This window comes from Scyliorhinus torazame, chromosome 10 (assembly GCF_047496885.1).
Source record: "Scyliorhinus torazame isolate Kashiwa2021f chromosome 10, sScyTor2.1, whole genome shotgun sequence".
NCBI lineage: Eukaryota > Metazoa > Chordata > Chondrichthyes > Carcharhiniformes > Scyliorhinidae > Scyliorhinus > Scyliorhinus torazame.
The window spans coordinates 222,553,174-222,571,431 of record NC_092716.1 but is presented as its reverse complement, the minus strand read 5'-3'; the positions used below and the strand labels follow the sequence as shown (position 1 = coordinate 222,571,431).

The 18,258-nt window shown below is 46.7% G+C and overlaps 1 protein-coding gene across 3 annotated transcripts in view; it reads left to right on the top strand.

The window, feature by feature from the left end:
• Window positions 1-18,258, top strand: part of ric3a (RIC3 acetylcholine receptor chaperone a) — a 161,229-nt gene that overhangs the window by 57,691 nt on the left and 85,280 nt on the right. For all 3 annotated transcript variants that reach the window (XM_072466441.1, XM_072466439.1, XM_072466440.1), the window contains exon 2: window positions 2,483-2,694. In XM_072466441.1, coding sequence (XP_072322542.1) covers window positions 2,483-2,694 — 212 coding nt within the window. The remainder of the gene's footprint in view (window positions 1-2,482; window positions 2,695-18,258) is intronic.

Genomic DNA, 18,258 nt, shown 5'->3' with positions numbered 1-18,258 from the left:
AGGGTCAGGTGGGCAAAGGTGATGGGGACTTCAACATCGTTCATGGGGGCGGGTGGGGGGAGGTACATGAGCATGGTATGGTGTTACAGGTAGAGAATGGAGTAATCAGTGGGCCTTTATATGTTTCGGAAAACAGAAGCCATAATGCCATTGAGCGTACAGCAATGGGTTGTGAGGCGGCCAACCTGCTCACCCTGAGTGCATTTGAGATGGACACCTTTGAGCTTGAGTGTGAACATTGAGGAAGGTCCTCAGGTCATGGAGAGACAGCTATCTTGGAGGAAGGCAAGAATCCTGTGGACAGAAGCGGGACAGGCAGAGACTGAAAATAATGTAGGGTTATCTTATCTCACATGAGGACTTCTGAAGAAGAGCCCCCATTGATCTCAGGGTGCACTGCCAGTGTGAGAGATGGATGATACACCTAGTCTCTCTGCTTGGTGCCCATCCATCCATGTTGGGCAGGGAGACGCAGATGTGCTTCAAGCTGGCAGACAAGCTGCCGGTCGTCTCTGTTCTCCTGCTACGGTGCTGCAGATGAGGGCGGCAGCTCCTCTGCCTCTCTGCCAGTGATCAAGACATCTTCTGAGGCCACATGACTGAGGAATGCCCAGTCAAGACGCTGGGCGCACCCTCCCTATTCAGGCACTGCCATCCAGAGGACAACTGTCAAGGTCATCAGGCCGGCATGACAGCAGAGTCAGCAATCTGCCCCCAATGTCACTGCCAACGAGTGGGGGTAGGGGCGCACCAGGATGTGCCACTTGCAAGCGTACGTTTAAAGCACCGAAAACACAGGTTTTCATGGGTAACGTTCATTGATTTCATTAGTGCTATTTATTGTTTTTGTGTAACTGTGGCAAGAACTTTATTTTTAGCTCCTTGCTTGCATCTCTGGTAAAAATATGAATCAAAACTTTATTTCAATGCCCTGATTGTCCTTCATGTTTTCCGTAGGTGCAGGCCTCGTCAGTGTCTTATGATAGATAGCAGGGACTGCAAAGGTTTTCAGGCGATACTGGGGTCACTTCATTGCATTCTCAGAAATGTGTGTGAAGGAGGTGGAATGGCACCTTTGCACTGAGATTGAAGGCAAACCTTGGCAGGCACCTAAAGGAGTGTTGAATCAAGGCCTCCATCTTGCCCCTTAGGGTTCATTACATCTGCCTCACCTCCCCCTGTACCTGCCCGTGCTCCTCACCAGAACCATCTGTAGAGTCTTCCGCTGAAGGGTGTGGAGCTGCCTGGGTTACCTCATCCTTGAGTGTGTGCACCCTTTGCCAGTGCCAGGTAGAGTGCAGCAGACAATGCTGATAACCGCCACTCTGGACGGTATTGCAGGAACCCCCTTCCCACCCCACCCCCTGCCTTTTGTCAATTGCCCTTTTAATTGCCTTAGCTGGCTGGTTAATTGTCAGTAGGCGTGGTCTCGACTCCTGTGAGTGCCCGCCGACCGTAATGTAGCACGCAAGCATGATGACGTTTGGACGGGTGCCTGACGTTTTCCTGCGATATTTTACGGTCTACTGGGTCTGGAGTGCGCCCGCTACTATCACATATAAAATTAGTACCTTTAGCTAACAAAAATCTGTCAATGTCAGGTTGAAAATTAACAATTGATCTAGTATCAATTGCTGATCCTGGAAGTGAGTTCCAAACGTCAGCCGTCCTCTGCTTGTCAGATTGTTCCCTAATTTCATACCTGAAAGGTCAGGCTCTATTTTTATGGATATGCCTCTTAATCTTGGACTCTCCAACCAGTGGACATAGTTCTCTTTATTTACCTTATTTGTTCCCCTTAATATCTTGAAATGCCAATCAAATCACCCCATAACTTTCTAAATGCCAAGGAAGAAAGATAACATTTGCATAACCTCTCATCGTAATTTTAACTCTTCGAGTCCAGTGTCATTCTGGTAAATCTATGCTGCACTTCCTCCAAGGCGAATATATCCTTCGCAACTTGTGGTGCCCATAACTGCTGTGTTTTAACTGGGGCTTTTTATAGCTGCATCATCTGTGTTATCTGATTGTAGGCATCCATATTCATCACAGAGCTTTCATAATCACTATCAACTGCCAAAAGGTTGTTCTCAATTCTCACACCTTTGCTGTATGTCTTGATTCTGACCCATTGCATCCCTACAAAACAGTACATGCGTTCTGCAGAACAATCACCACCCAGCTCACTGATATTGCTGCACTTTACCAATGAACCACATATTCTAGCAATCGATTTCTACCTCTATCCACCAACCTAGGTTTCAGGTAGCCAGTGTGATGTAGTTTTAAATTGTGTAACTGCTACTCGTATGTGACTAATAACATTGCAACCAGAGATTCAGCTGTTCAAGCTAGGTTTGGGGAGTTATTGCTCTTATAAAAGATTCAAAAGCATCAGAATTCAAACTTTGCACAAATTGAAATCTGCCATTGAAAATCAACAGTGAAAATATGAACTGTTTTTGGCTTTACTTTGCAGATCGATTTTCTCCCATGAGGCAGCGGCCAATGTTCTCACAGCATAAGCAGCAATGGTCAGCGCATCCTCATTTCCCGGGATCCCATCAGGCAGAATCAGTCGCCAAGGCAAAGGCTGGGAATAATGGAGGCGGCAACAAAAGCTTCATGTCCCAGGTCATACCTGTGTATGGATTTGCATTATTTATGTACGTTCTGTACATCCTCTTCAAGGTACAGTGGGCATGATTTACACGATGACCTGATGTGATCAAAGCAAACCATTTCTTCGGGCCTCCATTTTTCTTATTTCTGACATTGTGCGGCTGTTTTAAATAGTATAAAATGGCACAAAAGTGAAGCACAGGAGATGCAACATAATTAAGGGAAACTGGGTGGGAGGGAAGGGAAGTGGGGCAGCTTATGATGGTCTCCTTTTGGAGTGTGGGGTTTGCGTTGTTGCGTAATTGTACTCTGTTAGCCAATGCCAAAATCGGGAAAGGCGATTGGGCAGAGAATCGGTTCCGACACCAAAATTGCGGCAGGCGCCAATCTGACGTGAAATCGCATCACTCCAGCACCTCGGCAGTGGTGTCCATGCATTCTGGAACACACGTACAGTAGACACCGTTTGCATATCATTAGCTGGCTCGACCCGGTATTCTATGGGGTCTCCGCGATTCTCCGCCTCCAATGGACCAAGTTCCCGATGGCGCGGTTCACCTGTGCTTTTAAAAATTGTGAAACCGGCGTGGCAGCTGCTGAGGGAGAGAGAGGGGGTTCAGAAAGTGTCCAACATCGCCATAATTTGGTGACAGTTGTGCCGCTGGACGGGGGGCTCCTGCCAGGGCTGGGGGGGATTGGCGGGGGGTGGTCAGGAGGTGGGCTGTGGGGTCGGGGTGGAGGGGCAGGGCTCACCATTGCCGCAGCTGACAAGGTAGGCATGCAGCTGCGCACACCGCTAACAGCCCACTTTGAACTTAGTGCCATGGGTCATATAGATGACCCTCAGGGCACCCCCCTGGGTTCCCTCTGGCCCCAGCCGACCCATCAGCTGTATGGGCACACTCCAACACAACTAGTGCCATCTTGTTAGCTGAGATAAGTGAGTGTGGCGAGTGCAATGTCTATGTGCGACTGCAGCTTGTCCGCCTCCTGAGTGTCAATCATGCACCCGACGAATCCCGCACCGTTTTTCATTGGAATCGAGTGTGTTCCTCGCGGCACTGGTGCTAGCCCCTCAATAGTAGCGGAATCGGTCCAGGTGTGGCGTCAGTTTTTCTGCCGTGAAAGTCCACAAATTCTGTGTTGGCGTCAACACCTAGTCTCAGAAACGGAGAATCCCACCTCTGGCTTTTATCACACACATCTGGCCTCCTGCTCTAAAACGTTGGATATCCCCAGCCGGGACTGGATAGTAGACACTTTAGTCACGGGAAAGAAAAATGAAAACTTTGTAAATACTGGAACACAAGAGCATAGAAAATGGGCGAATTTTAACCTCCTCACCTCTTGCTCAGGAGAAACTGCACTGGGGGGAGTGGTAAGGTCACACTCCCAATAAATTCAGGCCCCTCATCTTTACTTGCTTAAATTCGCGCAACAACGCAGAATCGCCGAGCAGAAGCTTATAGCCAAGTTCCGCACACATGAGTGCGGCCTCAACCGGGACCTGGGATTCATGTCGCATTACATTCATCCCCCACCATCTGGCCTGCGAAATCCTACCAACTGTCCTGGCTTGACACAATTCACACCTCTTTAACCTGGGGTTACCCCATCTCTGGATCTGTAAAGATTTAATCACCTGCTAATGCTCGCATTCCAAGCATTGTGTAGCGCACAATGACTTACGAGAGAGACGAGTAGTGATGAAGTCGATGAGGCTTTGTTAAGCGAGACTTGTCCCCAGCAGTTCAGCAACAGAATGGAGCGGCGGGGAGAAGCTCGGGTTCTTACACTCCGCCTTCAGGGCGGAGCCAGGAGTCAACAGCCAACCAGGACTCGGGATCTGTCAGCCAATAGCATCACGGCTTCACAGTCCCACATGACCCCTAATACATACTACCACATTCACCCCTTGTTAAAAATGAACCCGGCGGGGTGGTGGTTCGCATGGTGGTAGGGATTTACAAGGCTGGTCCTGGGAGGAAAATTTTGGGCATGTCATTACAGTTTTAGCCCTACACTGGGCTATGTACAAGGTTTGTGAAACTATTTACAATATTAGTAAGATACATTTTTTTTTGTTACAGTCCAACAACATTCTTGGTGTCACGCCAATGCCATGAGTCGAGCGGGCGGTCTGGTCTTCCTCGTCGATCGCCTCAGCCCCGGTGGTGGTGCAGGTGCTTGTTCCGGCGTTGTCGGCTCCGGGAGCGTTTCGGTGTTTGTTCCTGTTTCACTCCTGAGCGGACACGGGAGGAGGACTGATCCTCCCGGGAAGGGGGCGGTCGCGGGGTGCGCCGGTGGCAGGGAGGGGATGATCGGTGTCGGGGGGTGTGTGTGTTGCCGGCGGGCGTCAGGTCTCGCAGGGAGACCGTGTCCTGTCGGCCGTCTGGGTACGCTACGTAGGCGTACTGCGGGTTCGCGTGGAGGAGGTGAACCCTCTCGACCAACGGGTCCGACTTGTGCGCCCGCACATGTTTCCGGAGCAAGATGGGTCCTGGGGCCGCCAGCCAGGTCGGCAGCGACGTTCCGGAGGAGGACTTCCTGGGGAAGACAAGGAGGCGCTCATGGGGCGTTTGGTTAGTGGTGGTACACAGCAGCGACCGGATGGAGTGGAGAGTGTCCGGGAGGAGCTCCTGCCACCGGGAAACTGGGAGATCCCTGGACCGTAGGGCCAGTAGATCGGTCTTCCAGACCGTGCCGTTCTCCCTCTCTACTTGCCCGTTCCCCCGGGGGTTGTAGCTGGTCGTCCTGCTCGAGGCTTTGCCCTTGCTGAGCAGGAACTGGCGCAGCCCATTACTCATGAAGGAGGACCCCCTGTCGCTATGGATATATGCGGGGCAATCGAACAGTGTGAATATGGTGCCAAGGGCTTTAATGACTGTGGCCGCTGTCATGTCGGGGCAGGGGATGGCGAAGGGGAAACGGGAGTACTCGACCACCACGTTCAGGAAGTATGTGTTGCGGTCGGTGGAGGGGAGGGGCCCTTTGAAATCCAGACTGAGGCGTTCAAAGGGGCGGGAAGCCTTGATCAGGTGCGCTCTATCCGGCCTGAAAAAGTGCGGTTTGCACTCCGCGCAGATGTGGCAGTTCCTGGTGACTGTACGGACCTCCTCCACAGAGTAGGGGAGGTTGCGGGACTTTATAAAATGGTAGAACCGAGTGACCCCCGGGTGGCAGAGGTCCTCGTGAAGGGCTTGGAGACGGTCTATTTGTGCGTTGGCACATGTGCCGCGGGATAGGGCATCGGACGGCTCGTTCAGCTTTCCGGGACGGTACAAGATCTCGTAGTTGAAGATGGAGAGCTCGATCCTCCACCTTAAGATCTTGTCATTTTTAATTTTGCCCCGCTGTGCATTATCGAACATGAAGGCTACCGACTGTTGGTCGGTGAGGAGAGTGAATCTCCTGCCGGCCAGGTAATGCCTCCAATGTCGCACAGCTTCCACTATGGCTTGGGCTTCCTTTTCCACTGAGGAGTGGCGGATTTCTGAGGCGTGGAGGGTTCGGGAGAAAAAAGCCACGGGTCTGCCCGCTTGGATAAGGGTGGCCGCCAGAGCTACGTCGGAGGCGTCGCTCTCGACCTGGAAGGGGAGGGACTCGTCGACGGCGCGCATCGTGGCCTTTGCGATATCCGCTTTGATGCGGCTGAAGGCCTGGCGAGCCTCTGTCGACAGGGGGAAGGTAGTGGTCTGTATTAGCGGGCGGGCCTTGTCTGCATACTGGGGGACCCACTGGGCGTAATATGAAAAGAACCCCAGGCAACGTTTCAGGGCTTTGGAGCAGTGAGGGAGGGAAATTCCATGAGGGGGCGCATGTGTTCGGGGTCGGGGCCTATTATCCCATTGCGCACTATGTATCCCAGGATGGCCAACCAGTTTGTGCTAAAAACGCACTTTTCCTCGTTGTATGTGAGGTTCAAGGCGTTAGCGGTCTGGAGGAATTTTTGGAGGTTGGCGTCGTGGTCCTACTGATCGTGGCCGTAGATGGTTACGTTGTCGAGATACGGGAACGTGGCCTGCAACCCGTGCTGGTCAACCATTCGGTCCATCTCCCGTTGGAAGACCGAGACCCCGTTCGTGACACCAAATGGGACTCTTAGGAAGTGGTATAGACGCCCATCTGCCTCGAAGGCTGTGTACTTGCGGTCACCTGGGCGGATGGGGAGCTGGTGGTAGGCGGACCTGAGGTCCACGGTGGAGAAAACCTTATACTGGGCAATCCGATTTACCATGTCGTATATGCGGGGGAGAGGGTACGCATCTAGCTGTGTGTACCTGTTGATGGTCTGGCTATAGTCTATGACCATCCTTTGCTTTTCCCCGGTCTTTACTACTACCACCTGGGCTCTCCAGGGACTATTGCTGGCCTGGATTATGCCTTCCTTCAGCAACCGCTGGACTTCAGACCGAATAAATATCCGGTCCTGGGTGCTGTACCGTCTGCTCCTAGTGGCGACGGGTTTGCAATCCGGGGTGAGGTTTGCAAACAAGGACGGCGGTTCAACCTTGAGAGTGGCGAGGCCGCAGATAGTGAGTGGGGGTATTGGGCCGCCGAATTGAAATGTTAGGCTCTGCAGGTTACACTGGAAATCTAATCCCAGTAATGTGGGCGCACAGAGTTGGGGAAGGACGTAGAGCCTGTAGTTTTTAAACTCCCTCCCTTGCACCGTTAGGTTCGCGATGCAGAACCCTTTGATCTCTACGGAGTGGGATCCTGCAGCTAGGGAAATCTTTTGCGTACTTGGATGGATGGTCAGAAAACAGCGTCTTACCGTGTCAGGGTGAATGAAACTTTCGGTGCTCCCGGAGTCGATCAGGCATGTGTCTCGTGTCCGTTGATCAGCACCGTTGTTGTCGTCGTCTGGAGCGTCCAGGGCCGTGATTGATCCAGCGTCACCGAAGCCAGTCGTTGTCGTAGTGTCTCGGCGTCTTCTTCGGACCCCGTGGAGCCGTCGATGCTGGGGTCCTTTGTTGTCATCCAAGATGGCGGTGTCCATGAATCGCACGCGGCCGGGGGTGGACAAAATGGCCGCCCCCATGGATCGCACGTGGTCGGGGGTGGACAAAATGGCCGCCCCCATGAATCGCACGTGGCTGGGGAGTCACAAGATGGCGGCGCCCATCCTCCCCTCGTGGTGCCCGGGACCCAAAATGGTGGCGCCCGCGGGTCGCACATGGGGCGCTGGGGGGGGTTGGGGAGCGTTTGGGATGCGCTGGGCTCGTTCTTCTCCGGGGATTGCGGCGACCCCCCGGGACCGGCACACAGCCGCGTAATGGCCCTTCTTGCCGCAGCTTTTGCGAATAGCTGCGCGGGCCGGGCAGCGCTGCCGGGGGTGTTTCGCTTGCCCGCAGAAATAGCAGCGGGCCCCCCCGGGATGATCTGGCGCTTTAACCGTTCAAGCCTGTGAGGGAGGGGGGGGGGTTTGTCGCGACGGGGGTCCACGGAGCCCAAGGGGCTGCCGCGCGGTCGGGGCCGTAGGCGCGGGCGTTTTGCGAGGCCACATCTAGGGAAGCTGCAATGGCCCGTGCCTCTGAGAGTCCTAGCGACTCTCTTTCTAAAAGTCTTTGGCGGATTTGGGGAGAGTTCATACCTGCCACAAACGCATTGCGAATTAGCATGTCCGTGTGTTCAATCGCGTTCACCGGCGGGCAGCTGCAGCCCCGTCCCAAAATTAGCAGCGCGGCGTAGAATTCCTCTAACGATTCTCCGGGACTTTGCCGTCTCGTTGCGAGTTGGTAGCGTGCGTAGACCTGGTTCACGGGGCGAACGTAAATGCTCTTCAGTGCTGCGAGCGCCGTCGGGAAATCCTCTGCGTCTTCTATGAGAGGGTAAATTTCCGGGCTTACCCTCGAATGCAGGACCTGCATTTTCTGGTCTTCTGTGATCCGGCCGGGGGCTGTTCGGAGGTAGCCTTCAAAACAAGCTTGCCAGTGTTTAAAAACTGCTGCCGAGTTCGCTGCGTGGGGGCTGATCCGCAGGCATTCCGGGGCGATCCGGAGCTCCATAGTCCTTTAAGCTCGCTTAATAAATTGTAGCGCACAATGACTTACGAGAGAGACGAGTAGTGATGAAGTCGATGAGGCTTTATTAAGCGAGACTTGTCCCCAGCAGTTCAGCAACAGAATGGAGCGGCGGGGAGAAGCTCGGGTTCTTATACTCCGCCTTCAGGGCGGAGCCAGGAGTCAACAGCCAACCAGGACCCGGGATCTGTCAGCCAATAGCATCACGGCTTCACAGTCCCACATGACCCCTAATACATACTACCACACATTGTCTGGCATCTTTGAATCTGTCTATATATATGTTTCTGGAGCATACCTCTTCATTCACCTGAGGAAGGAGCAGCGCTCCGAAAGCTAGTGACATCGAAACAAACCTGTTGGACTTTAACCTGGTGTTGTAAGACTTCTTACTGTGCTTAAATTCAGGCAGAGGAAGGTTCTCTAGCCCAGATGAGCAGAGGCCTAATTTGATTTGGGATGTTGCATCCCAGTAACATAACTAGGACATGAATGCCAATTTAACCTTGAACAAAAGCTGGTGGCAGCAAGGATCCAGGCCAGGCTAGTGATCCTAAAAGCATCTTCCAAAGGTTCCTTGGTGGGCTGGGAGCAAGGGAAGTATGCATTCTGACTTGAGAAGGAAAACTTGGATTCCCCAGCGCCCCTCCCTCCCCACCCCTCCCATCAATTGCGGCCTTGTTGACCACCTGCCAATACAAACGTAACTTCCTGGGAATGTTGCCATGACCCTCTCCAACTATGTCTCCTACCCTTCCGCAATGATGTAATCCCATCAATTTTGGACCAGATTCAAAATTGGAGTGTGCACATGGCACCAAACAGTAAACACCTTCTGGCCCTTGCACGTGGTCGAGTGAGACTTTTGACTACCCGCTGTGACTCTTGCACCCCCGATTTCCTCCTCGAGTTAAAAAAAATAGCCCTATTAAATATTAATGAAATCCAAGTGTATAAGTTGTGTGGAGAGAGAGAGAAAAGGGAAATCTTGTCACTCGAGTGAAATGTAAATGAACGGAAAAGATGAACAGTGATTAAATAGTGTAGTGCAATTGCCATTGACTGATATAGCTCATCTATTGTTCTCCAAAAAGAAATTAGGCAGACTGAAGCCAACTCTTCAGCACCTTGTGTCTTGAAGAAACAATGTCACTGACTGAATTTAATACCCCAGAGAGATGCTCACCTTTTTGGGACAGTAGAAGTAGGTTAGAGCTGAGACCAGCAAATGTGATTGGTGAAAATGAAGAGTGCTGCATGTAACAACATTTCCAATCTATTTGGTGATCCTTTGATTTAATACTTTGAGAAAGTGAACAGGACAACGCTCAGCTTTGATTCAGTATTACTTTGTTACCATTGAAGGAAATGGTGCAATATTGAAGAAATAACACAATATTTGGACACAGTTCAGAGCCTGGATGGTTCTGTTTACCTGAGATGATGTTTGACTGTCAATCAGATTTTAGTTTGTATGGTAGCAGTGAAGAATGTCTGTTCATTGAATTGTAGAGGATTACAGCAGAGAAACGGGACTTCTGCACGTCAAGTTTACACCAGTGTCTTTACTCCATATGTGCCTGCATACTCTTCAATATTCCTCTCTTCAAAAGAGCTTTTTAATCCCTTTTAAGGAACCTAATAACTTCAATAACAGTTTAACTTGTTGGCGTGTACTCTGCCCGAAGGCAGGTCCTTGCTTCATTGTCTGCTGATGCTTCACCTGAGCCAGTTTCTGGGCAGTTTTTATCAGTGATGGTTTGCCACACAGCCTTCCGTCCTGAGGGGGCGAAGGTGCCAAGTGGCAAATTCCAAGTCCACCTCAGTCAGAATGGAAATTGAATGTGCACTGTCGACATTTATTCTGAACCACACGCTAGCCATCTGGCCAACTGAGCTAGACGTTACCTGGATCTGCATCTGAAGTGCTGTGACCTGCAAAGCTATGGACCCGCAGCTGGAAAGTGGGATTAAAATGAGCGGCTCGTTTCTTTTTCTCTTTGTTGGGTTGGCACAGACACAATGGGCTGAATAGCCTCTTCCTTCACCGTAACGTTTCTATGGTTCTAACCCCAGCCCCCTCAGTAATATTTTACGGTAGATAGTATTAAATTCCATCTTCTACAATTATGTTACAGACAGGAGAGACAGGCAAATTGCACTGATTTCCTCTCACTCTCTGTGAGGAGAAGGTGTTCTGAATTTTTAAAAAAGTATGCAGTGGTGTGTTTTTCTAAACCCTTGGTTTGTGTAATCCACATGTATGCAGGAGGTGTCTCCAGCTGCAGCTCCTGGAAGCCTAGGTTTCGGAGCTGGAGCGGCGGCTGGGGACACTGTGGAGCATCCGTGAGGCGGAGAGTATCATGGATGGCACGTCTAGAGAGGTGGTCACACAGCAGGCTAAGACTCCATAGGCAGGAAGGGAATGAGTGACCACCAGGCAGAGCAAGAGAACCAGTCAGGCAGTATAGGAATCTCCTGTGACCATTCCCCTGCAAAACAGATATACCGCTTTGGATACCGTTGGGGGAATAGCTTCTCAGGGGAAAGTAGCAACAGATAAATGCATTGCACCAAGGTTGACTCTGCTGCATGGGATTGGAGGAGCAATGTCAGAATGCAACAGTTGTAGGGGATTCACTTGTAGAGGAATAGATAGGCATTTCTGTGGACACAAACAAGACTCCTGGATGGTATGTTGCCTTCTGGTGCTCGGGTCAAGGATGTCTCAGAGTGGCTACAGGACATTCTGGAGGGTGGAGGGTGAACAGTCAGTGGTCGTGGTATGCATTGGTACAAACGATATAGGGATGCCCTGTGGGGATGAGCGACCATCAAATGATAGAATTCTTCATCGAGATGGAGAGTGACGTAGTTGAATCAACTAGATTAGATTTCGGATCCCAAATCTAAATATACTAAACTACTATGGTATGAGGTGCGAGTTAGCTATGAGGGATTGGGGAACATTGCTTAAAGGGATGACAGTGGATAGGCAATGACAAACATTCAATGAATGAATGGGTGAACTGCAATAATTGTTCATTTCTGTCTGGTGCAAAATTAAATGGGAAAGGTGGCCATACCATGACTTTCAAGGGAAATTGGAGACCGTATTCGATCCAAGGAAGAGGCATACAAATTGGCCAGAAAAAAAACAACAAACCTGAGGATTGGGAGATGTTTAGAATTCAGCAAAGGAGGAAAAAGGGATTGATTAAGAATGGGAAAATAGAGTACAAGAGTAAGCTTGTGGGGAACATAAAAACTAACTGTAAAAACTTTTGTAGGTATGTGAAGAGAAAAACATTGGTGAAGATAAATGTAGGTCCCTTACAGTCTGAAACAGGGGAATTTATAACACGAAACAAAGAAATGGCTGACCAACTAAATACATACTTTGGTTTTCAGTCTTCACAAAGGAGGACACAAATAACATACCAGAAATGTTGAGGAACATTTGGTTTAGTGAAAAGGAGGAACTGAAAGAAATCAGTATTAGTAGGGAAATGCTGTTGGGAAATTGACGGGATAAATCCCCAGGGCCTGATAATCTGTATTCCAGAGTACTTAACAAAGTGGCCCTAGATATAGTGGATGTAGTGGTGGTCATCACCCAATATTCTGTAGTCTGTGCAACACTTCATACAAATTGGAGGGTAGCTAATATAACCCCACTATTTAAAAAGGGAGGTAGAGAGAAAACAGGGAATTATGGGCCAGTCAGCCTGACATTGGTAGTGGGGCTAGAGTACATCAGAAAAGATTTAATAACAGAGCACATGGAAAACAGTGACGGGATCGGACAGAGTCAGCAACGATTTTCAAAAGGAAAATCACACTTGACAAATCTACTGGAAATCTTTTCCAAGTGGTGGGTAGTGACTAGTGGGGTACCGCAGGGATCAGTGCTCGGACCCCAGCTATTCACAATATGTATGTTAATGATTTAAATGAAGGAACTAAACGTATTATCTTCAAATTTGCAGATGAAACAAGGCTGGGTGGGAGGGTAGACTGTGAGGAAGAAGCAGAGATGCTTCAGTGCAATTTGGACAAGTTGAGCAAGTAGGCATCTACAATGGCCGATGCAGTATAATGTGGATAAAAGTGAAGTTATCCACTTTGGTAGCAAAAACAAGAAGGCAGATCTTTATTTGAATAGCTATAGATTGGGAAAGAGGAATTAAAATTTTTTTTTTTTACTGGATGTAGGCGTGGCTGGTTAGGCCAGAATTTATTGCCCATCGCTAGTTACTCTTCAGAAGTTAGTAGTGAGTTGCCTTCTTGAACCGCTGCAGTCCTTGAGATGTAGGTATGCCCATATGCTGTTAGGGAAGAAGTTCCAGGATGTTGCCTCAGCGACAGTGAAAGAACAGCGATATATTTCCAAGTCAGGATGGTGAGTGACCTGGAGGGCAACCTGCAGGTGCTAAGGTTCCCAAGTATCTGGTGCCTTTGTCTTCTAGATGGTAGTAGTCGTGGGTTTGGAAGGTGCTGTTTAAGGAACCTTGATAAGTTACAAGACCTGGATGTCCTTGTACACCATTCACTGAAAGTAAGCAAGCAGTTACAGTAGGCTATGATGAAGGCGAATGGTATGTTGTGCCTTCATAGTGAGAGGATTCGAGTACAGGAGCTGGGATATCTTGCTGCAGTTATACAGGGCCTTGGTGTGTCCACACCTCAAATATTGTGTGCAGTTTTGCCCTCCTTATCTGAGGAAGGATCTTGCTATAGAGGGAGTGCAGCAAAGGTTTACTGGACTGGTTCCTGGGATGGGGGACTGACATTTGAGGAGAGATTGAGTTAGTTAGGATTATATTTGTGGGAGCTTAGAAGAATGAGGGTGGATCTCATAGAAAGCTATAAAATTCTAACTGACTAGACCAGGGTGGATGCAGGAAGGGTGTTCATGATGGCAAGGGAAACCAGAACCGGGTCACAGTCTGAGGAAACGGGGTAAACTATTTAGGACTGAGATGAGGAGAAAATTCTTCACCCAGAGAGTGTTGAGCCTGTGGAATTCACTACCACAGAAAGTAGTTGAGGTGAAAACGTATGCTTTTAAGAAGGAGTTAGATATAGCACTTGGGGTTAAAAGGGATCAAAAGGCATGGGGAGAGGGGGGTGGGGGGAAGCGGGAACACGTTACTGAGTTAGATGATCAACCATGAAATTAATAAATGCCGGACCAGGCTCAAGAAGTCCAATGGCCTACTCCTGCTCCTATTTTCTATGTTTCTATGTTCCGAGATCTCGTCACGCAAACTCCATGTAGGAAATCTCATGAGAGTTAGTGGCCATTACGGGATTTGCATCCACGGCTAGTGCAGCCTCTAGGTTGCTGCCATAGGTTTACTGTCTCCGAGGTCAAAACTTAATGACAGCTGTAGAGAAACCAATTAAATCATAAGTAGGTGTGTACGGTCACCATCCATTCTCCATTCTATAGCAATGACTTCTAATTTTGGCTGGACAATAGAAGTATTGATCATGTGGTCACCAGACTGTATTGTCTTCAAATAACAAATCTTATTACCTCAAGAATCAGGCCGAAACCAGACGGTCTGCGAAACACAACAAGGAACAGCAACAGCGGTAAAGGCCTCAACATCTATGTCTTGAGACAGGAGACTACAATATCGTAAGGTCTCAAAGCATATTTCTTTTCAAGTCCACCAGTACAGAAAACCAACCTCTTCGTAAGAAGACCATTAGTACCTAACTTTGTGAGCTGCTGGAAATTCGTACCTTCGAGGGAATTCTGCGATAATCCTGATAAATCACTTCAACTATTGAATTTGCCTAGAATACCCATCAGGAGTGAAAAGGCCTTCTTCACAATGACCTCCAATGCTTTTTGCCAAGTCGATCCTAACAAGTGAATAACAAACTATTCTTTTGTTTATGACTTCTAAAAGCTCACTATTCTCTTGAACTGTAATTTTCTTGAATCTGCGTGTGAGTGCCAAGTGAGTAAGGTAGCGTTAGATTTTCAGGGTGAGTGTGTGAATAAGTAGTTGCCTGTATTTAAATATACAAAATCTTGCTGCTGGTTATTCAAATTGGCCACATCCTCCAGGATTAAGAAACACACACATTTGCCCTTCTAAAAACATACTGATTGTGAACACTAAAGGAAGAGAATTTAGGTTTCAGTCTCTCTCACCCTTGTCCGTTATAGAATTGGGAGCTGCATCCAGGATCTGAAAAAATTGGAGTAAATGGGCTGAATCTGACATTGATGGAATGAACTGGAAGCAAGAAGGAAAAAGTTCAATAGCTGAAATTGTTTCTTTAAGAGGACTACAGCAGTAGGCTTCATGAATATTAAGATGAAAAAGTAGAATGGCTGACTAATGTGAAATCTTTCATGGAACAGAATGATTTAACTTGGCATAAGTTAGCAGCCTTAGCCATTGAACAGCTCAAAGCAGTAGCTGACCAGTTGAAACTTAATGTGAGGAAAGGAGCAAAACGAGCTGCGTGCCAGAGCAGTGGCGAACTACATTTTTGGGGCCCTGAAGCTTGAACTGTAATGGCGGCCCCTTCGCAACCAGCAACGAGGCCTGGGTAACCACTGTTATCTTCTTCAATGGGGTTGTTCCACGACAAATCACAAATTTTTAAAAAATGTAACCACTACATCTCAGATTTTGATTAAAATTGATGTACTCGATTATCTCATATGTCAAAGTCACTGGTGTGAATAAAAATTTCCTATGCCTTATAGTTTTCGAGTTATGGGGGGATGAAAATTAGGGAAATGTTATACATGCATGATGCATCATAGAATGATGAAATAAAACATAGAAAAGACCACAGTCAATATAATATTTTATTTTAGACACCTCTGAGAATATATACTACATGAAGCACATTTTACAAAATACTCTTTTTTTCTGTTTGTTCTAGCAACATATTCACGTACAGTTTTGTCATATGAGAGCTTCCTTGCAATGTCATTTTCTAGAGACAATATGGATAAAGAATTTAAGCGCTCTTTAGTCATGGTAGACCAAAATTTGTTCTTTATAAAGGATAGCTTTGAAAAATTCCTTTCTGCTTCACAACTCGTGAAAGGCATCGTCAAGTACAGTTTAAGCGCATTAGTAATATTGGGGAACACTTCAATTAGGTGTTGCTCACAAATAAGCTGAAGAACTTCTGCGCATTGCATTTTAGATGGAGTGTTTTCTTCTGTGTTCTGGGGTTTCCTCAGGTGCAAATATTCTTTGAATTGATAACACTCGTTTACTAATTTGTGGTCAATATCATCTTTGTAATACGATATTATAAGTTTAATACTGTCCTCATTAATTTCAGAATTGTTCACCAATTCTGAGAGGAACTTGAACCTTTTCGCAATCTGCTCATATGGGTCAATCCTCTTGCGTAACTGGATTATCAAGCAGTCATAGAGTTGATATAGAACTTCTATCCTAAATTTGTCAGCTCTTCTCAAAGAAGCAATACCACTTGTTCCACCTGAAAATTTCCTTGTAACAATGCGTTTGGAAGCATCAAAATAACTTGTGGTGATATTTTCACACAAACCTTTTGCTTCTGATTCATAGTGTGCAATCCTATCGGCTGAATTTTCTCTGAGTTTTTTAACAAACGAAAGTAAAGATGATAGCAGAAGAGAACCTTCAAATACATCAAAACCAGGGGTTTGGAGTTTCTTACTTGTTTTTTTGAAACGCTCCAGCACTTCTTCCCAAACGACTGTTAAAATAGCATATTCCAGCTTTACCAACTTGTGGGATAAATTCTTTGCATCTCGTTTACATTCAGGCCTCTCTTCTGAGTCTTCAAAAATATGTTTGAGAGTTTGTAAAATACCCATATATCCATTTTTAATTGCCCGGACTGCTTCATAGTGTGCAGACCATCTGGTTACACTTAAGCTCTTTAGAGAAAAATGTAGATTGCCCTGTGTGTTTAAAATCCCCCATCTTCGTGGAGATCCAGAAAAGAAAACATACAGCTCCTGCAAAATGCCAAAATAGTCAACAACTTCAGGTACAGTAGACACTGCCTTTTCTCCAACAAGGTTAAGTGAATGGGCTGCACATGGTACATAGTCTGCGTACCTGTTAATGTTTTTAAAGAGTGCTTGCAGCCCTTTCTCCGAGCCCTTCATGTTAGATGCATTATCGTAGGACTGACCACGGATATTTTCAAGTGAAAGCTTATGTTCACCCAGGATTTGTTGTATTTTGTTGAACAAGGTCATGGATGAATGGTTTTCTATCGGTAAAAATGTTAAAAATCTCTCACAGGGTTTTCCATTATAGCAGTATCGAACCACAATTACCAGCTGGTCAACATGTGTCAGGTCAGGCGTGGAGTCAACAATAATAGAGTAGTATTTGGTGTCTAGGTTGTTGATTTGATTCACAATTTCATTTTGCACATGTTTTCCCATGAATTCTATCAATTCCTCATACACGGGTTTGGATAGGTAAGTAGCATTTACCTTTTCATTTTTACATTTCTCGAGATGTTCATGTAAAAATGGGTTGAACTCTGCAATAAGTTCAATGGCCCCCATGAAGTTTCCATTATTTGGTGAGCCCCACTTCTCCTCATGACCTCTAAATGCCAAACCTCTTTCACTTAAAAACTTTATAACAGCTACAACTATTTTCAGTACTTCAAAATAGTACTGTATTGTTTTTCTCATTTGTTCTTCAAGTTGCTGATCCACAGTATTTTTATTTGACTTTCTTGTTATCCAACACAACATCGCCCTCTTATGTTCCATGGTGTCTTCATGATTCTCCAAAGTTCTGAGTACATTCATCCCCTTCTCAGAAAGTAAAGCGCCATTTTTAAAGATTTATAATAAATAAGCTGAATAGGCTAAACTAGGCTATGTTCAAGCTAGCCTACACTAGGTTAGACTAAGTTAGGCAAGACTAGGCCACCAAAACTCATAGGTTAAGGTAATGTAACACAATTTTACCATTATTTGAACACTTTTCATAATAAACACCTGTAATTTAACACAAATTCACCCTTTTATTACTTTTTCATAAATACTTGCAATATAGTATTAGCCTAAGCTATGCGGTCGTAGCCTACCCTCTGTTCACCTTTTCATAAAAACAATAGGTTTAGGCTAATCTAACACTATTTCACCTTTATCACTTACCTTACTTTTCTAAATATAACATTTATTTTTGAGTAGGGGTAATTAAAATATTGGATCCTTATGAACACTTTATTGAAAACAATTCTTGTCTAGATCGTTATCATGAGTGCTATCACGGTGAAAATTCACATTAGCATTGTGATTGCATTTTCAACGGTTCCCTTTTTTGTTACGACACGTCATCTACTGTTTGTATTTCTGTCATAAATGTTAATAGTGTTTTAAATTATTTATAATTATTTTATATTAAACATATTTAGAATGAAACATGCTTAATTTGAACGTTTTTTTTGTTTACGGCTAGCCTGCATGAAACTTAAAAACCTTTTAATTTTTATTTTAACTATTATTTTGTATTGAATTACACTATTATTAATATTATTATTTTTTTAAAAACCCTTCTCATACAGTAGACCCAAAATTTTTAAGCAATGTGGACTAAAG